Raw genomic sequence first — 21333 nt, 5'->3', positions numbered from 1 at the left:
GAGCCGCCACACTAAAAGATCCATTTCTTTCAAATGCAGACTGAGTACTAAGTGGTGCCTGTAAAAGGCATTCAAAGCAATCAAGTGGGGATCCAGTATGGCAATCTTGCAAGTGAACCGGTCCTAACTGAACTGGCTTTACGTATATACTAATAGTAACACCTTGAATTTGGTAGCAAATAAGCAGCAAATCAGTCCGGGTCTCTGAGAAGAGGTGTTATATCCCGACCAGGTCCTGCCGGCAATTGTGCCACAGCATTCTGCAGTCGCTTCAGCTTCCAGATCAAGGGAAGCCCCACAGAGCACGCTGCAGTAATTTACTGTATTTTTTGCACCATAACACTCACTTTTTTCCTCCTAAAAAGTAAGGGGAAATGTCTGTGCGTGTTATGGAGGGAATGCCTACGGGTGGCATGCCTACGGATTTTCCTCCTCTAAAAACTACATGCGTGTTATGGTCGGGTGCGTGTTATAGAGCGAAAAATAGGGTAATCTTCTAGTAACCAGTGCTTGAATTCCTGTTCAGATGTTAAGGAGAAATAGTGATGATATCAGCATACCTCCTAATGACCAATGTCACCACTTCTTCATTTGCTTTACACAGGCCAAATTGGTTGTTAGAGCTCTCCTTTTACCCCTTTAAAGGTAGATCTCAAACATTTGAGTTTATTGAGCAACACCCAATCTGCTCCGGTTGTGCATATTTATGTGCGTATAAACGAAACAGAATCATCCCAAATGTGGGAAGCAATGTGCTGTTTCATTATCGCCTGGTTGTGGTGTGGAATGGGAGGGTAGACAGACAGGGAACCTCTGCTGTTCAGTGAGGAAAAATCTTTGTTGCTTGCTAGTATTTGCCTGGCCAAGCCTGGAGCAGCTGTCTAGGTTGTAGTATAAACTTGTCACCAGTATTCCTCCCCTCACACAAACAAACCCTCTTGGGTCTTCTTCTATGGTTTGTTCCAGTCTTACCTGTTCCTTCCTTCAGTTCTTATTTTCCCTCTTCTGGGACTAACTGCCTGTTCATTTTTGAGGGATAAGAACCTTCCAAATGGAGCAGTCATGAAACTCTCTTGCTGCAAGCCATTGGTTTCTAGGACCACAGTTTTGTGTGTTGGTGCTATTTATTCCATTTATGAATCGCTTCCCGTTAAAACATCCTGAAGCTATTTCAGTGCCACTGCGGCAGCTACATTGCCAGGTAACATATTGCTGGGTTGGAATTAGGAATTGGGAAAACAAATTCCCATCAAGTCTTGCGGAGCTATTGTATATCGTTTACAACCTGTAGTGATACACAGTACAGTCAAACCTTGATTCCTGAACTGAGTCGTACGTTTCGGCTCCCGAACACTGAAAACCTGGAAGTAAATGCTTCCGTTTTCGAACGTTTTTTGGAACACGAACGTGTGATGCAGCTTCTGCTAAGTGCAAGAAGCTCTTGCAACCAATGAGAAGCCATGCCTCAGTTTTCAAACATTTCAGAAGCTAGAGAGGCTTCTGGAATGGATTACGTTTGAGAACTGAGGCACCACTGTATCCCCAAGTTCTGTTCCCTGGAACTGTTTCATGAGGATACCATGGTCAATGGTAACAAAAGCCCAGAGATAGATAAAAAAGCAGCTTCTCATGTTCTAATTTCCATCGCATCAAATTTATAACCTCCCAACTCCTTTTCACCCTGTATATGAAGGAAACTAATCGCAATCCACGGCTTAGTGTTGCATTCAGAGCAGGAATTATGGTTTGTTTCATTCCAGCAAACCATGATCAGATATAATTGCTAAGACAGGGTGTGTTTCCTCTAAGTCAGGCATAGGCAAATTCGGCCCTCCAGATGTTTTGGGACTACAACTCCCATCATCCCTGACCACTGGTCCTGTTAGCTAGGAATGATGGGAGTTGCAGTCCCAAAACATCTGGAGGGCCGAGTTTGCCTATTGCCTGCTCTAAGTGCAAGGTAGGAGGAAAGGACCAGACACAATTTCCCTGTGTACAGCAAACCATGGTTTATCATGACATGTGAGCGTAGCCATTGTGAAAATCCTTTGCCATGTTGTTCAGCATTCCGGAATTGCACATTAATTTTGAGGATGTTTCTCTTTTTAGACTTGGCTGCATTTGTCATCTTGTGTCTTCAGCGTTGTTTTGTTCTTCATTGTTGCTCTCCTTTACAACGCGTCTTGCCCAATATGTTACCCTCCATCCAATCCCTACTGGACCATGGAAAAGCTGATGGGAGATCCTATGTTTTATCTGACTTGCTTCATAACACCTGCTGTTGCTCTGCTTCCGAGGTAAAGTATTTTTTTCCCTTCTTCTTCTGTATATTTGTTAGTGGACAGACCTCATTTTCATTCTTTTGTGAAGATATTGCTAAGCTGCAGGCATGTGCATATGCAGAAATAATCAAAATGTGTCCTAGAGCTGTCAAGCCCAAATGAATCAATAGTTTTGTTTTGTTTTTAGCCGTTGGCCATAACAAATATATGAAATGAATATCAAATAGATCACAACAAAGCAGATTTGTGAACAGATAAATAAAAACCCTACCTAAATTCACATAACAAAAGACACTATGCGTTAATATGTTTTAAGAGATGTGTGCAGATTCTTATGTACAGTGGTACCTTGGTTCTCGAACTTATTCTGTTCCAGGAGTCCATTCGACTCCTGAAACAGTTTGAAAACCAAGGCGTGGCTTCCAATTGGCTGCAGGAGCTTCCTGCACTCAAGCAGAAGCAGCATTGGACATTCGGCTTCCGAAAAAGGTTCATAAACCGGAACACTTACTTCTGGGTTTGTGGCGTTCAGAAGCTGATTCGTTTGACACATAAGTCGTTCGAGAACCAAGGTACCACTGTATAATAGAAATGAACTATGGGGAGAGATTGGGTCATGCCCACTGCCTCCACTACCAAGAAGGCCCTCTGCCTGGTTCCCTGTAACCTAACAATGAGGGAACCGCCAGAAGGCCCTCGGCACTGGACCTTAGTGTCCGGGCTGAACGATGGGGGTGGAGATGCTCCTTCAGGTATACTGGGCTGAGGCCGTTTAGGACTTTAAAGGTCAGCACCAACACTTTGAATTGTGCTTGGAAACATACTGAGAGCCAATGTAGGTCTTTCAGGACCGGTGTAATATGGTCTCGGTGGCCATTCCCAGTCTGGCTGCCGCATTCTGGATTAGATGTAGTTTCCGGGTCACCTTCAAAGGTAGCCCCATGTAGAACGCATTGCAGTAGTCCAAGCAGGAGATAACTAGAGCATGCACCACTCTGGTGAGACAGTCCACGGGTAGGACAGCTGCCCTGGACACAGAATTAACCTGTGCCTCCATGGACAGCTGTGAGTCCAAAATGACCCCCCCGGCTGCGCACAGTTACCCCATTCAGAACCAGAAGTGCATTGAAAAGTGCCCAGCCATTTCTCCCTAGTATTATGATGACAGAGACGGGAACACCAGAAAGTAGTTGATGGAGGAAGGGACTCACCTTCTCCATTCTCTCAAAGGGGAAACCTTTCCTCAAATGGCATTCTAGCCGAGCATCCTACCAGCACCGTTCAGACAAAGTGTACTTGGGACAGTGTTCTTTTGGTACATTCTCTTTTCTCGGTTCATTGACTTATTTAGTCCTGTGTGGCCCTTTTCATATCCCTGGCAGGTTCCTGTACAGAACCCTTCAAGGGACGGTGTTCCCCACCCAGCTTCAGCTCGGCCGCCAGTTGTCCAAGATGCCCCCAGATGCTCGCGACCAGCTTTTAAACAGATGGCACACCAAGAAGGAGGCCAGTCCCCACAAATACACCTGCGCTCATTACTCTCCCGAAACCCCGCATTCCCTCATCGGCAACTCTTTAAAAGCTTGTTGCGAAAACAGTCCCTCCAGGTTATCTCAGCAAGGGAAAGAACAAGCTAAACAACCAAAGACCATACCCACTACAGGGTTAAACCCCCCTGCTCCCCCTCTTGGTGCTCAGCTATATGAGGGGGACGGGTGTTTTCTGTCAATTCGCGGTCAAGAGGAAACACCTTTGGGTTTTCACAAAGGCACTTCGGAGCTGGAGCCGAACTTACTAGATGAGACATTCCAAAGGAACTCGACAGCAGACCAGGTGGACTTCAGCTTGTTGAACTGGATCACATCGACTTCATTGTTCAACGGCATTGAGAGAGAACTGCCGTGGTTATCGAGCAGTTTACAAAATGGAAGGTGGAACAATGCAGCTCCCGACGGCTGCGGTTCTCAGGACCTCAAAGGCTCGGCGGAGCAGGCCTCAACCTGTTTCCAGGAAGAAGGGGGGAAAGCGTCCGGTAGCTTCTTCCATACAGAACCTCTTGAGTCCACTTGTTTATGACATAGGCGTTGTAGCGCATACAGTCGTACCTTGGAAGTTGAATGGAATGCGTTCCGGAAGTCCGTTCAACTTCCAAAAAGTTTGGAAACCAAAGTGCGACTTCTGATTGGCTGCAAGAAGCTCCTGTGGCCAATCGGAAGCCACAGAAGCTCCATAGGACGTTCGGGTTCCAAAGAGCGTTCACAAACCAGAACACTCACTTCTAGGTTTGTAGCGTTCAGGAGCCAAAACGTCTGAGTACCAAGGCGTTTGGGATCCAAGTTACGACTGTATTTTCTATTTGCACAAGAGTATAGTATTGCTCTGTTTCCAACGCTGGAACAGAAAGTCAAGGTACATAGTTTTATTTTGAAAGGATGTTTAAGCACAACATGTTGAAAAGAAAAGCTTTATATACAAAGAAGAAAATCCATATATGTATTTATTTTTCATCTCATTTTATACAAATGCAATATGTTTTTGTTTTTTTTATTTGCTTCTCTTCTGTTATGGGCTCCTGTTATGTACCAGGTGGCATCTGTTGGATTTCTACCAACAAGTGAATGTGGTCACCATTGGTTCAACCATCCGGGGCAGGGAAAATCCTACACTGATTTAATAAAAATTGGGCATCCCCCATCGAGTTTCTTTGGGGGAGGGAGCAAGGGATGTCTGCATGGAACCAAAGAGCTAGGAAATCCATCAGAAACAAAAACCCCGTATGTACGATGTTACACTGCCAAGGACATAGCAATACTGAAAATTTACAGGTGTGGCCCTCCTTCCTCCATTTTTTAAATATTTCAACCATAGCAGTTTATGTATTGTGACAAAATAAGAAATAAATGAAGATCTATGTTGCAAAGATGTTATCCTCTCTTCCATCGGTGAAGGTACAGTTCTTTGTTTAAAGTCTGGGCCGTTTGCAGTGAGAGTTGGAAGGGACCACAAGGGTCATCTAGTCCAACCCTCTGCAATGCAGGAATCATTTGCTGAACATGTGACCTGAACCCACAACCCTGAGTTTCAGAGTCTCGTGCTCTACCAACTATGACCCTTGAAAGAAGATATAATATGCTAGGGAAATTGTGGGGCTTGTGCTTAGAGGTATATAAACACATACATTCCATAGTTAGATACCAGCTCAAGGCGGCTTACAACAGGGAAAAAATTACATAATATAACAAAAATAGTAATAAACAATAAAAAGTACACAACCAAATTGAACTGCATTAAATTTAAAATAAAGATACCAATAAAGTTCTAAAATATACAAAAAATGGTATCATTAGCAGCAGCAGCCACCCCCAAACCACACCCAACTGTCAGCTGAAGGGTGGAGGTTCAGGGTACAATCCTGCAGGGAGTGTGTCAAAGTTGGCCCACAGGTGGGGGGGGATAAATATCTGCCCTCCCCCAAACCTAAAAGGTTCCCCAGCCCTGACTAAGGTAAAAAGGTAAAGGATTCCTGGAGGGTTAAGTCCAGTCAAAGGCGACTATGGGGTTGTGGCGCTCTTCTTGCTTTCAGGCTGAGGGAGCCAGCGTTTGTCCACAGACAGCTTTCCAGGTCATGTGGCCAGCATGACTAAACCGCTTACGGCACTATGGAACACCGTGACTGAAGCCAGAGCGCACGGAGAAACCGTTTATCTTCCCGCCGGAGCAGTACCTATTTATCTACTTGCACTATGACGTGCTTTTGAACTGCTAGGTTGGCAGGAGCTGGGACAGAGCAACGGGAGCTTTCCCCGTTGCGGGGATTCGAACCGCCGACCTTCCGACCGACAAGCTCAAGAGGCTCAGTGGTTTAGACCACAGCACCACCTGACTTAAAGGGGAGTGGAAGCCCATACTGAGCAGCCTAAACATCTATCTGGGTGGATGTCCCACCCACCAACTGCCTCTCCATCTTGCTAGGACTGAGCTTTCAGTTATTGGCACTTATCCAGTCAATTACTGCTCCCTGACACCAGTTCAGCACTTCCAGTGTCTCACCTAATAGAGATGTAAATGAGAAGCAGATTTGGATGTCATCAGCATACTGATGGCACCTCCTCGCTCCAGCTCCTGAGATGACCTCACTCAGCAGCTTGAGATCAAGTTTCAGTGATGAAAATGAATTCAGGTCCTGTCTTATCTTGGATGCATGGTTATTATTTTGTTTTTAATCCTGTTAGAGTGGGTAAAGGCATTTTAAGGAGGGAAATGCAGTAAAATAGACCACTGAATGAAAATAAGTAAGTGATTTAGCATAAAAGACTGACATATAATATTATTTGTCTGATTTGGCAGAGAGACATTAACAGTGCGATCCTATGTGTGCTTACTCACAAGTAAGTGCCGCTATATTCAGTGGGGCTTACTCCTAAGTAAGCATGCATAGGACTACATCACTGGTGATTCAGAAGTGCTAAGGTGTAGATTCTCCATAGTATCTGTGAGGAACTGGAGACAGTTCGGAATTTTCCCAGAATTGAAAGAGGTCATGTTGCAGCTTTGGATGAACTCAGAAGAAGAACTTGGCGATTTGGAAATAAACACTTCAAAGGAGATCAAGCCTGTTGAGGACATTTGTTGTCAGGTTTTGGTTTCATCCGGAACATTTGTTGTTGTTGGGCTGTAACTTCTACCAGCTCCCACTGGGTCAGATCTTAGCGCCATGAAAAGTCGTGGCAAAATTCCCACAGATGTCTTTAAGGATTGCTCATGTCGTTTAGGATTGCGCATGTCGACATGCGGTAGCAGGATGTGCTCTGACAAGCCATGTGGACTCTGCAGCCTCAAGGGCTTGGTTCAGCGCCAGAGTATTCTGCAACTCTTCCACTAGAGTTAGCTATCAAGCTGGGCTCTAGAATTAATATTGTTCCTGGGTTAAACAACATGCAGCCATGAAGATAAACTGCCAGAATCATAAAAAAGAGCCCATTTTCTTTTTCAAATCATAGAATTGTAGTGTTGTGAGGGACCTCAAAGGGCTGGGACAACCCAGTCAGATGTGTGGGGTACAAATAAAATCATTATTATCTAGTCCAAACCCATTTTTGACCCTTGTCATCTTGCAACATATTCATTGGAATAATGCAACCTCTTCCATCCATTTCCAGTATAGGTTAAATGATGCCTAAGGCAGGACTGGTGGTTGCTGCAATGCAGCAACATATGACAAGCCACAGGTTCCCTCCCCATCCCTGCTCTCCCTAATAGGCTTTATACAGATATTCGTAGCCTGAGGACTGGGCTTTCTATGGAACTGTGCTTTCTCTCTTTTTTGACATATGTAAACTCTTCTTAAAAGAACTGAGCTCAGGTCCAAGCAGTGCCTACTGTTTCCAGTGGAAACTGGCTGTGCAAGAGTGCTAATTGGCTAACCCCCCACCCATGGCAATAATAAAGCTATTCCCTCTCCCTAGCCTACCCTCAAGTTTTTCAAATTAACATAATTGATTGATATTTTTTTTCTAAGTATCTGGTGACAATTTTTATAACTAATAAACAAGCTAGGTGCCTGAATATACGTAATGCCCAGAGCCAGCCTGAATAGAGGCAGAATTCCATGCTGGATCTGGATTTCAATCTGAGTAAATGTGTCACTACAGAAGAAAAAGTTGCCAGAAAGCTGAGCTTGCAGACCCTCCAAGTCTCCCTATTTTCCAGGGACAGTCCCAGATTTACAGAAGCCATCCCGGTTTCTGATTTGACCCCAGAATGTCCCGCTTTTCCTTAGGACGTTCCTATTTTCATCAGAGAAATGTTGGAGGGTATGGAGGTATGCAACCCATGAGCCAAGGAGATAAGTAACTATACAACCTTTAGAAGATATCTGAAGGCAGCTCTGAATAGGGAAGTTTTTTAATGATTGATGTTTTATTATGTTTTTATATATGTTGGAAGCTGCCCAAATAATAATAATAATAATTACTAATAATAATAATAATAATAATAATAATAATAATAATAATAATAATAATAATAATAATTGAATAGGATGTCCCTATTTTCATCAGAGAGATGTTGGAGGGAATGAGTTTGCCTCCACAAACACAGCACAAACACACCAATTCCTGTGTTCGTAGTTTCTATCATGATCTTTATCATGAGATTTATAAGTTAATTCCCAACAGTGAAATCCTGCGTTGCTGTTTGAGTGTGAACGGATGAAACGGGTAAAGTCAGCAAAAGCTGCTTCCCTCCCTCTCTCCCTCCCTCCCTCCCATCCACCCACCTTGCTCATATTCTTGCCTGTTTCTAGGCTTTTAAATCCTCTGGCTTAATCATGGTTTATCGCTCTAATTTTCCTCCCACACGTCCCCAACCGCAGTCCCCCTGGTTGAAAATCTATTAGGTAACTGAATTGTCTGCTCTTCAAGTCACTATTGGAAATGTAGCGCTGATGTGCAATAGGCAGTGGGGATTTTAGCTTAATTAAAAATGATTCCAACAGTCACCAGCACTTTTACACAAGACTGATTAAGGGTTTTTTTGTGGCTCTTGGTGGTCATCAATATGAGTCCTATTCTTAGCGCATGGCAGATTTTAAAAGTCTCATAGTATTTGCTGGGGGGGGGGGGGTTGGCCAAGTATTTCCTAACCTCTTGCCCAGCAGTCCTATCCATTACCCAAAATGAGATGTTCCAAAAAACCCTACAAAACCTCAGTAAACTATTGTTGTCTGCCTGTTACAACCTTCAGAGCTGCAAGTAGGTAGTGGACTGTTGCCTCACAGGCCTAATGGATAACTTTTCCTGCTAAGCCTGAGGTGCAAGGTGCACTTATGGCTTAAACTATTTTATTTTTTTCAGAACCCCAATACTATCTGGGTATCACATTCTTCAGCTACACACCTGCCATAGCAACGACACAGAGTAGGAAGCAACTGAAAACTCCAAGGTACAATGCAATTTGATGTCATGGCAGCAAATAAAATATTATCCCTCCCTTTCCCCCTGCAGACCCCAACACCCCTAAATCCATTCTAGATTATCCCCCCCCCCAAGCCTATGTAGTGGATTTGCTAGGAGACCCCTATTTCCCTCAGCTCCCAGAGTCTCCTGGGAAGAGAGGCTGATTGTTAAACCAGTCTGGGAACTATAGTTCTGTGAGGGGAATGGGATCTCAGCACCCTTAACAAACAGTTGCCAGGGTTCTTTGGAGGAAGACGGCATTGTTTGAAGGGGTGAGGTGCTGCTTTAAATGTCTAGTGCTATTTGGGCCTGAGTCTGTATGAACTAGTATAGCTTTACATCCTGTAGTCAAGTAATAGCACCCAAGCATTGTTGATATCTCATATCAAGATTGATGTTCACAGGTGCATACACCCCAAAACAGGGGGTTTCAGTCCCTTTCACATTGCTGGTTCTGAAATACCAAAACAGGGACATATGCTGCCAAACCCCAGTGAACTGCTAGAAAGACATTGCACAAATTGGGACTCTCCCCTCTTGCTCCAGGAAGGAGTCTGTGTTGCTTATCTCCAACCTTCTTTGGCAATCACTCGTAGCCGAATAAGATTGTCTTCTATAAACATGGTTTTAACAGTGAGTCCGTAAGTGACTGTGGAGGCCAATTCTGGACCCACACGTCCTTCCACAGTGGGGACATAGGTTTCCAGGCGGGAGTTGATCACGGTGAGGGTTTGCCAAGCATGCCTTCCTCTCAGCACGTTTCTCCCTTTCGTCCTCAGTTTGAGCATCTACAAAGCCCAAGGCACCTTTGGTAAAGACTGTTCTCCAATCAGAGCGCCCGCAGGCCAGTGTTTCCCAATTGTTCGTGTTTTTTTAGATTTGCCTTGAGGGAGTCTTTAAACCTCTTTTGTTGACCACTAGCATTACGCTTTCCATTTTTAAGTTTGGAATAGAGTAGTTGCTTTGGAAGACGATAATCAGGCATCCAAAAACATGACAAATCCAACAAAGTTGATGTCAAAGAATCATTGCTTCGACACTGGTGATCTTTACTTCTTCCAATACACTGGCATTAGTTCGTCTGTCTTCCCAAGTGATGTGCAAAATATATTATATTATCTCCAATATAACAATGCCGGAGTAGGATGACCCATTAAACTGCTTTCAGTAGATTAAAACTACTGAGGCAAATGCAATTTCCGGTCAAAATAAAAATGAGAAAACAGAATAAATTTTCCAGAGCGAAAATGGAAGAATCGAATCTTTGCCAAATAATTGTTTTCTTCTTTGAGGCCTGTACTCCTGAGCTCAGAGGTCAGCAGGATATATACATTGCTGCAAAAGAAGACTTGATCAAATAGTAGCCCAGGCAGTACCTTCCAGAGCTTGAGTACTACAAAACCCATCAAGCCTAGCCAGAACAGCCAACAATTAGGGATGTTAGAGACATCACATTGCCAACAAAGGTCCGTATAGTTAAAGCTATGGAAGTGAGAGCTGGACCATAAAGAAGGCTGATCACCGAAGAATGGATGCTTTTGAATTATGGTGCTGGAGGAGACTCTTGAGAGTCCCATGGACTGCAAGAAGATCATAGAATCATAGAGTTGGAAGAGACTACAAGGGCCATCGAGTCCAACCCCTTGCCAAGCAGGAAACACCATCAGAGCACTCCTGACATATGGTTGTCAAGCCTCTGCTTAAAGACCTCCAAAGTAGGAGACTCCACCACACTCCTTGGCAGCAAATTCCACTGCCGAACAGCTCTTACTGTCAGGAAGTTCTTCCTAATGTTTAGGTGGAATCTTCTTTCTTGTAGTTTGGATCCATTGCTCCGTGTCCGCTTCTCTGGAGCAGCAGAAAACAACCTTTCTCCCTCCTCTATGTGACATCCTTATATATATATAATAATATATAATGCATCCATTCTTAAGGAAATCAGCCCTGAGTGCTCACTGGAAGGACAGATCCTGAAGCTGAGACTCCAATACTTTGGCCACCTCATGAGAAGAGAAGACTCCCTGGAAAAGACCCTGATGTTGGGAAAGATGGAGGGCACAAGGAGAAGGGGACGACAGAGGACAAGATGGTTGCACAGTGTTCTCGAAGCTACCAGCATGAGTTTGACCAAACTGCGAGAGGCAGTGGAAGACAGGAGTGCCTGGCGTGCTCTGGTCCATGGGGTCACGAAGAGTCGGACACAACTAAACGACTAAACAACAACAAAGTATTTGTAGTCTACAAGGTCTAGAGGGCACCAGGTTGGCTACTAAGGGTCTTTTAATTTGTGCGGATAGATGAACTTCACATGTGTCGTTTAGGTTATGTAGATCAGACAGACATTAATAGCAAGTGAAACACTTAGGATTGGATTACTATTGGCCCTTTTATGACTGCGACAAGCTTTTTTTTCTTTTCCCCTCTCTGGAACGGCTTGAGAATTCACGAGTTATGCTCTTCCTTGGGATATGCATCCCGTAGACAGTGTGATTAACTACTTACATGCGAAATCCTGGCTTAGTAGAAATCCGTGGCAAACCCCCCACTGACTTCAGCCCGATGCTGAGTTTTCATTTCGTTAGGTTTATGGCTATGCCATTAGCAAGAAAATCTACACAGCAATTACAAAAGCTGGCAGGTAATTAATCTTAAAAAAAATCCATGTGTTGACAATGGGTGGGAGGTAGTGGATGGCACACTATGGAGACAAAGAGATCGCCATGTGGGTTAGTGCCATGTAAACACCACCGTATGAGATTCTGAATGCAGAATAAAGCTTTCTGAGAGTCTCGGCTTCATAGAATCATAGAATTGCAGAGGTGGAAGGGACCCTGAGGGTCATCTAGTCCAACCCCCCGCAATGCAGGGATATGCAGTTGTCCCATATGGGGATCAAACCTGCAACCTTGGTATTATCAGCACCCTGCTCTAACTAACGGAGTATCAGGCCTAGTGAGCCTCCATTTGTAAAAAGACAGCAAGCTTCTAGCTGTTATTATTAGGGAGAAATGTCTACTGAAACAGGATTTCCACTGGTCAGGGGCAGTATTTCAATGCCCTACATATCTTCTTGTCCTTACTTTGGTTCAAAAACATACCACAAAAAGGGAGGGGGGGTTAAGGCTGAGGTGGGGGGCATACAAATGTTACTTCTCAATGTATATGGACATAAATATTTGGTGCATTTATTCCCAGAATGAAAGCTCTTGACGGTAAGCATTTAAAATATTGACATAAACTTGAGAACGTGGATGTTTGTTGTAGATGTTTTCACTCCCCTCCATGGGTATCGGAGAGATTTCCCTCCCGGCCTCCATCGGATACACTTGTTTACACCTCTGCAAAATGGTTGACAAATTGCATTATTCTCACTTGGCGAGTCTTGAGGCCTACATTACATTGGTGAACACCAGGAACAAGACTGTGGAGACTGAAGCTCATTACTAATTTAGCACGTAAATGAAAAATTGCCAGCTCTTGAGGTAGAAGAGAGAGGAGCGCCGCACTGCCTTTGGGGCAGGCTCTTGTTGGTTTGGGGTTTCTTGCTGCTTTGTGTTGCATGGTTGGTTCCCTCGGGGCTGCATCCCAGGAGCCTTTCGAATATCTCACATGGACCTCTGCATCACAATAATGTGACACAATCTGCTGAATTGACCATTGTGTACCCTCCAACATTTCTCTGATGAAAATAGGGACGTCCCAACATGTCTCTGAAGAAAATAGGGACACCCTAAGGAAAAGTGGGACATTTCAGAGGGAAAGGCCTAAGTCAGAAGCCCCCTGCAAAGTCAAGTGCAAAATAATAAGGAACTGGAGAATGAAGTTATCATGTCTGCATATACTGGCTGATATTATTATTATTATTATTATTATTATTATTATTATTATTATTATTATTATTATTATTATTACTGCTGCTGCTACTGATATGAGTGTTTTGGACAACAATGTCTTAATTTCCAGCTTGCGGAAATGTACTCCAGCCGCCCTGATAGCCTCGTGAGGGAGTGACTCAGTGAGTCATTTAGAATCTCAGAATTGTAGTGTTAGAAGGGATCCAAGGGTCATCTAGTCCAACCCCCTGCGATGCAGGAATCTCAACAAAAGCATCCATGATTTGGCACAAGCTTTGGTTTCCAAAGAGATGGTCTGGGGAAAGTTTGCTCTGAACTGGTTAAATGTTTGATTATGCAAACAAAACAAAAAAAAGCCAGACTAGAAGCTAACTAATACGCTGCTACCCTAAGACGAATGGTCCTTCTCCTCCTGAGGGCCATGTGGCAACCTTCTGGAGGCCACATGCCAGCAGTGAGTGGGACCAGGGGCAGAAAAGCAAATGGAGCAATGAATAGAAATGTGGCCTTTATATTGTAAGCTAGTTTCTAATCACACTGACACCCTTTTCTGCCCTCTAGCCAGGCAAGCAAGAGACCTCAGCAGAGTTCCAGGACACATTTCAGCCAGGCAAAAACCCTCAAGGAAGACGGGAAGGGAGTCCAGAGATGGGTTGTGGATTGTGAAGAGGAGTTATGCCATGGGGAGAAATCCCAATAAAAAGGCTGGGAGAGATGGACAAAACTAGTCTCTCTGAACTCTCGGCACATGGGCGTCAACGCCACGTTTCGGTCTGAGTGACGAATCCTCAAGGCAGTCCGCCACAAACTGGAAAAGGGGCGAGATGTTCATGCTGCGCTTGCACCAAAAAGTGTGACTCACAAGCAGCAAAAGAAATAAGACACAGTCCCTGCGCTCTTCACTTACGGAAACAGTCATTCAGAGCAGTCTGCAGGCTCCCCCTGCTGCGTGTTTAAGAGATGTTCCCAAATCTCTTGGCGGGGAATTTCATGTGCTGTAATTCTTTCCCTGTGACTGACCAGCAAAGCCTGCGCTAGTCAGCGAGAAAGCGCAGGAGCTGTTTGACCCAACCTTGGGGAAATGTTTTGTTTAGGGATGTGCAGTACTTTTGAGAAGTGCTCAGAGACTACGGCTAGCATTTGGATGCAGGAGGACAGCAGAGGCTTTTGCTAACCATGGCTCCTTTCATTTTCATTTCACTTTTATTTTGTATGCCCCCCTCTCTCTATTACTATACGCAAGGCAGGTTTACAAGCTGAAGAAACAACGGAATAGACAACCACAATCACACACCTAATTGCAATCTGATCCAATACAAAAAGTCATAATAAAAATATAACTTTAAAGTAAACAACTTATATCAAATCAAACAATATTCGTGAGGGCAGACATACCCCTCTCCAAACTGTTCAGTTCAGTCAGCAGAAGGCTCAGTTGGAAAAAAGGGTGCTGTGAGTCAAACTCAGTTGTAAAGGATTCTTTTCACTCTGTCAGGCTGAGGCCTTCTCAGTAGCTCCACTCCTGAAGGGAGTTTGGAATTGTGGTAAATTACACCAGGATAATTTACCCTCAGGTGGACTATGCTGGATTCTTATAGTTTGGGTTGCTCTGTTAGTTCCCATTGAAATCAGTGGGTCTTAAGTAAGTCACGCCTAACTTTTCAGCTTGATTTCAGTGGACCTAAGGATGATTAACTTAGGGTTGCCGTATTTTAAAAAGTGAAAATCCAGACATTAATCTGGCGGAGGGAGGGGGGGGTAAAGTTGTTCAGCTTTGGGGGGAGGCAAAGATGCTGAGTTTTTTTCTTTTTTGTTGAACTTTTCTTTTTGCAAAATCTCCCCCCTCCCCCAACAACATTGTTACCGATTTTTTGAAAATTCCTTCAGGACGCTATTTTCAACAAATCCTGTATATGTCTGGGAAATTCTGCATGTATGGCAGCCCCAACTAATTGCATCCAGTCCACAGCCTCGTTTTTAAAGTTTTTAAAGGGTTAGGACTTTTCTTTAAGTTCATGACCTATGTGCTTGTTCTTTGTTTATGTATTTGTTTGTTTAATATTGAAGAAAATTAGAGAGAGAGAGAGGCTGTGCTTTGATGACAGAATTAATGTTGCTGGCTGCCTTCAGCCCCTTTTGGTGGAAAGAGAGGGAATAAGCATTTAAAATCAATCAGTCTCACTCATTTGTTGTTATTTCTCCATTCGCTTGAGATGCTACATTAATTAAGCGGATACAGATGTGGATCTTCTTCATTATTTGCTCTTTTGACATCTCCGAGATTCCCCAGAAAAGAGCAAGTCATGCAGATATTAAACAAGGTTTTGAACTGGCCTATCCAGCATCAAGTTAACTTCTTGCTCGGGGGCATGGATGACCATGAAGTTCACTGTGCTTGCAATAGCAGCAACAACCCGGACTTCATTGGCACGAGCCAGCAAAACTTGGCAGCGATGAAGAGCAATGTGGCTAGTGCTTCTTCCTGAGAAACAATATGCAGCTGCAACCCTACACAAACTTGCTGGGTGAGAGGAAGTCCTACTGGAATCAATGGGACTCATGGCACAGAAACATTTCTGAGCTCACCTCAGTGCGGCTGAGCTATTTAAAAACCATAACAGTCAGTACGACAGCCCTTTCCTCCCAGATATGGAACGAAGCTCTTTTAACAAAACGTGCTCGTTCTTCTTTCATCACATATTGGGGACGCAGATGGCTCATCTGCCGCACAAACTGCCTTCGCTTGCGTTCCTGTAAGCTTAAAAAAGTGTCCATTTTAATCATACCCATTTTGGGAGAAAGTTTATGGTGCACTTTGTATAATGCATCTCCAGAAAGCCACTCTGGCCTCAAAATAAGAAGCAGGGTCCATAGGAGAGGCAATGAGACTCCAAACAGCAATATCCCGAACTGAATGAAGCCAGAGGCCAAGAAGGAAGGGGGCAGAGAAACAAGCAATGGGCAAGGCTGCCGGGGACCTCACACCCAAGCTAATAGGGGGTGGGAACAGAAGACTGAAGCTCTTAGAGAAGGTGGGGTGGTGCTTCCAGAATAGAGCAACCATCAGGTTCAAGGTAGATGCGTCCCCTCCAACTTAATAGGGATGTCCTCTTCCATACCCTCCAACATTTCTCTGATGAAATAGGGACATTCTAAGGAAAAGCGGGACCTTCCTGGATCAAATCAGAAACCAGAATGGCTATTGTAAATCTGGGTCTTTCCCTGGAAAATAGGGACACTTGGAGGATCTGTAGGCTGCCATGCACAGACTGCCACCATCTGGAACTATGTCATAGTGGTTTTGACTTGTAAGGATCTACCATGGAAACCCTGCAGCTCCCTAGCCCACCCAAGACAGACAGAGGAGCAGGAACTTCATGACAAGTTTCCTGACTAGGACATATCCAACAGTATGTGGAACAGTGTGTGACTTCAAGCCAGAATGCCTTCCCTACATATACCTGGCTTCTCCTGAATAGGTGGCTTGTCATTACTACTCATAGTACATAAATGCAATGCCTCTTGGGTTTTAAAAAGTAAAATTGGTTGGCTTGTAGTTCATAGCATTGTTATTCATTGTTATTCATGTTTTTATACTGTATTTTATGCTGCTTTTATAATTAAGTGTTTTAAAGTGTTTTAAATTTGTTGTTAGCCGCCCTGAGCCCGGTTTTTGAACCAGGAAGGGTGGGGTATAAATAAATTATTATTATTATTATTATTATTATTATTATTATTATTATTATTATTATTATATTATAGCAGGTGTATCTTGTTAGAGGATCCACACTTTTGTTAGCTTTTGTAGAAAGCTGGATCCAAGTGGATATGTGAAGGGCTCCCTTTTTGTTTTGCTCTCTGGCATCCCTCTAGTTGTGATTCTTGGTTTTTCTGTTCAGCATTGCTTGAGTGTACACTCTTGTTCGATGGCCTGAAAAACCTCAAAACCATGTTTGAGTCGAGACCACAATGGGGCCAAGAAATCTGCTTGTATTCCATGTAGGGGATAAAGCCTCAGTCTCCAGCTCCTTCCTTTTCTCTGCCTTCCTCCTCCAGCTACAGAGCATGTTGCTGCAGCTCCCTGCCTGTGGTCCAGACCAATTAGCACTTTATTTCAGAAACGGCCAGCGCTTTGAATAGTGGGGACCAGATATTGCAGATTAGGATAGCAATTAATTGATAGTGCTTAGAAAGGGCAGGCTGCCTAACACATGCTAATGATACTCTTCACAGAGGCTCACACAATCCCCTATACTTTCCAGTGTGTGTGTTTTTCTTCTTTTTAATCAGTACGAGGAAAAGAAAATAAGGAGGGGAGGGCAATCATATCGCTTTCTAGCTTCATTCACTTCAAAAGAAATATTTCAGCCAGGATGTCTCAGGGTCATTGTCGGCATCCCAAAACGAGCACAGCAAGAGCTGTCAGATCCGATAGATTTTTTTCCCCATCTGCCACTTATTCATGCTGAGTTATACAAGAATTTCCCCACGTTTGGCTTTTTTAAAAAAAGGATTTTCAGAAGTGGCAATCATGTCTCTGGGATGATGGGGAGGCAGAGAATACCACCTGTTCTTTACGCTTCTCTTGCACACGGATGTGCGTGGATGTCCCATCCGAAAATGTCCGACTGTTGCAGAGGAAGGTATGATCAGACAAATGTCCAGCTCAGTGATCTGGTTCTGCCAGACTCTTGCTGAACTGTTGGTTTGCCAAACAATTGCTGCATGCTCAGCTGCCTTTCTTACTGCCTTCGCTTTTCCTCTTGACACCGGTCCTACGAAATTGCTGCCCACCTGCACAAAGGGCGGAAGCAGCAGAGGCAGCAAAATTGTGCGACTTCACTCTTCCGATTCACTTCAGGCTCCAGCTCATTGCTCTCTGCATTAAAGCTTTTGGGTTAGAGCCACCCAAAGGTCAGGAATAAGCAGAATCTCATTTCTTTCAATGGAACAGATCTTAAGGGTGTCCTTATGTCCACTGAAATCAGTATAGTCCTTGAAGCTAGCTAGACCCTTTATCTGGAGAAGAAGCAAAGTGGGGGCGGGGGCATGCCTCCCACAGGACATATTATTTTCACTAATACTTTCATTTGCATGCACACTCTCCCCTGATATATTCATATCTGTAAACATTGGTAGGTTGGAGAATTACATTGCAAAATTCAAAGAAATGCAAAAAGTGTGAATTTAATAGATTCATATGTAAATGCATGGTGAATCAATTTCCTCCTCCATCCCTAATGGTAAATGGTTGTCTGTATTTTTCTAATAATTTCGCTAAAAGGAACTTTGTGTCACAACCTAAGTTTCATTATCAGTGACCTCACAAAATTATAGTTCCTATAGAGTTGTTCCTGCTGTTTACTTTGAACTCTCCTTCCTTCATAACCACAAAAAAGGAACTGTCAATTTTTACTCATGATCTATTGCTACAATCTGCTCTAATTGTATATTTTATCTTTATGAACGCTGTTTTTATTGTGTTATGCGAGTTGGTCTTTGACAGTAATAAATTATCTATCTATCTAACTGTCCATAGAAAATGTTTAGTTTGGTTTCTTTGGCATACAGTACTGCGGAAATGCCATTATTCTCATTTTCATGCTACATACAAAGGAAAAGGGAATTCAATATAACTTCCCAACTCAGTCTCTCCATGAATCCATGAAAGTCCTTGTGAAGCCACAGCTTCATTAGTTCTGAACCATGGGGTGATTCCTTACCACTGTCCTATGAAATTTTCTGCCACATTCTGTCACATTCATTTGTCACATTGCATATGCTTTCTTTGTCAATTTTTCCATTAAAGCATATTGCCAGATTTCATTTTTCCATTCTTGAAATGTTTCTCCACCTTCAGTTTTCCCATTTATTGCTGTAACCTGTCCAGCTACAGCTAAGACAGCAACTTTTTAGCAACATCAAAAGCAGTTAACAATGCAGGTGTCAGGGAAGGTTCTATAGGGTGGCTTGTGATTTTATTACATTCCAGCAAGATCCCTCTGCTCTGAAAAGCCTTGTACTATTTTGCATCCCCACCACATATGGAGGAATGTGCCCAGTTCCAAGTACTCATGTCTTCAACAAATTGGACTCTGTTTGCATTGTAGCTGTAACCCTTTGTATCCATTATATAAAATCCTGAAGAACAATAGCAAGGCAAATGGGAATTTTATCTCTGATCCTTAGCTGTGCTTCTTGAATATAAACATTTACCAGTAGTCACTGTAATGAAGGATTCTCTCCTTTATATTTTGCATCATTACAGGTTGTTATCTCTGTTGTGGAGGTGGGAGGATGATTAACAAAATCAGCCCTCCTGGCAAAGTGGGAATATCCCCACACAGGCACAGTTTAGGATATTCCACACCTTTCCTCAGCAGTTCCTTCTTTGAGAAAAATAAGTGGCTCAAGTAAATGTAAACTAAGCTTTAATAATAAAGAAAACTGTGACAAAATCACATAATGAGAGAAACTAAATACAGCAACATGAGTCAAGTCTGAAGCAAGAAACAAGAAGAGGCAGTTGGTCCCTCTTAACTGAAATTTAACGGAAAACCCAGAAGGGAGGGGCTGATTCTGGAGCATAAGACACAAGCCCCGCCCACCAGATACCAAACATTCTACAGATCAAATTAGACCCCAATATTTTTCTTACAATTTCTCCGTTGTGTTAATGGAATTAACCTCATTCTAAGGGAAAGAGCTGGTCAGAAATTTGGTAGCTAAAGGATAACATTTAAAGCAAGAAATATTCCCAGAAAATAATGAAGGCTACAGTTCTATAACCATTTACTGTATGTGAGACTAAGCCCCATTTAACGGCACTTACTTCTAAGCAGACATGTGTAGGATTACGGTGTAATTCTTCCTGGAAAGTACAAAAGCTATTTTTATTTTTACTAAAGGAAGTTTACTTTAAAGAATTTATTTCTACCCGGAACACTGTGCTTTTAAACAGGAGCAGAAATAAGCTCCTGTCAGAATTCTATATGGCCTCATTCCCTCAAATGAAAGCCACCCTTTTGAAAAGCAGCCTTATATGTCCCAGCCGTCAAATGCATTGAAAGACATCTGGTGTAAAAGGCAACGAAATTACTAGCCAGTTTCACGAGTGCTTCTTCCTTCTTCCACCCCACCCCCCTCCCCCACTCCCACATAAACAGTGACCTTATAATAATCATTTTAACGCTATCCCTCCCTTTTCTAATTGTGGCTCCTCAATGTGACAAGCCAAGAAGCCCATCCTACGATGTGCTGTGCTGAAGCAGTGGCTCACATCAGATTGGGGGTAAAGTTAGCAGCGGCAGCAGTACCAGAGGGAAATTGCATCCCTTTTCCCCTGCCACATGGATGCAACCTCCACCCATAGGCGCCGACTCCATGGGGCTTGAGGGGGCCCGAGCCATCGCCGCCCCTCCCCCAGCCCAAAATGCACAGGATCGGGCTGCATGCCTCCTGCCCTCCCTCCCGAGCAAAAGCTCCCCCCAATTTCCGCTCCGGAGCTGATTAATAGGCGCTATTCGCTCACGAGGAGGCGGCACCACTTTATTTGCATATTCATGAGCTTATTTATTATTCATGAGCTTTCCCGGCCCCCCCCCCAATATTTTTTATAAGTCCGCGTCCGTGCCTCCACCTTTCTCTCCTTGCCCCCGCCACCCCTCGCAATTTCAGGGCAGGAAAGGGCTAGCAGTATTAAATCCCAAGGGTTGCTCATTTCAGCTTTGTCTCCCGTGAAGAGAGCAAGACATCAGCTTCGTTGCTACTACTAATCCTTTCCTCTCCCCCACCCCACTCCCCAGAAAACAGTTAATTAGATGGCACAAGCATCTGAAATTGCCAGTAAAGAGAAAGCGGCAGATTCTGGGTAAGAAAACTTGCTAAGGATTGATAGTCAACACTACCAACCTATTTGGCCTAACTGACTCTGACTAATAGCCCTGCAGCTCCATGTCTGGCCGGTGGTTTCGAACCAATAGGTGAGATTTTATTCATTAGTTAAATTTATATCTCAGGGCGGTTCACAGAGACTGAGCCTGCTCACATGCCCATCTCATCCACTCCCAGACTCCTCTCCTGACTCGCTACTTATCCCCTTGGCACGATGGGCGGGACGTACCACTGTGACCCGCCCTGCTTTGCTCATATTCACTGGATGGGTGTAGGTTCATCTGAACCAAATGGGGTGGGGAGAGAAGACAGCGTTTCTTTCTGGAGCTAACTGAAGCCAGGAAGGTG

General features: G+C 43.8%; 1 protein-coding gene and 1 long non-coding RNA gene across 4 annotated transcripts in view; one reads left to right on the top strand and one right to left on the bottom strand.

The window, feature by feature from the left end:
- ATP10A (ATPase phospholipid transporting 10A (putative)) overlaps window positions 1-5202 on the top strand; it is a 148088-nt gene extending 142886 nt beyond the window's left edge. For all 3 annotated transcript variants that reach the window (XM_081197537.1, XM_081197536.1, XM_081197535.1), the window contains exons 21-22: window positions 2110-2297; window positions 3665-5202. In XM_081197537.1, the coding sequence (XP_081053663.1) occupies window positions 2110-2297; window positions 3665-4358 (882 nt within the window). In that variant the 3' untranslated portion in view covers window positions 4359-5202. The remainder of the gene's footprint in view (window positions 1-2109; window positions 2298-3664) is intronic.
- The window catches only part of LOC308588902, a 74854-nt gene that overhangs the window by 23890 nt on the left and 29631 nt on the right, over window positions 1-21333 (bottom strand). The window lies entirely within an intron of this gene.

Source organism: Podarcis bocagei (assembly GCF_964188305.1).
Source record: "Podarcis bocagei genome assembly, chromosome: 6".
NCBI lineage: Eukaryota > Metazoa > Chordata > Lepidosauria > Squamata > Lacertidae > Podarcis > Podarcis bocagei.
The sequence above is the reverse complement of the archived record's forward strand: the minus strand, read 5'-3'. Positions and strand labels throughout refer to the sequence as shown.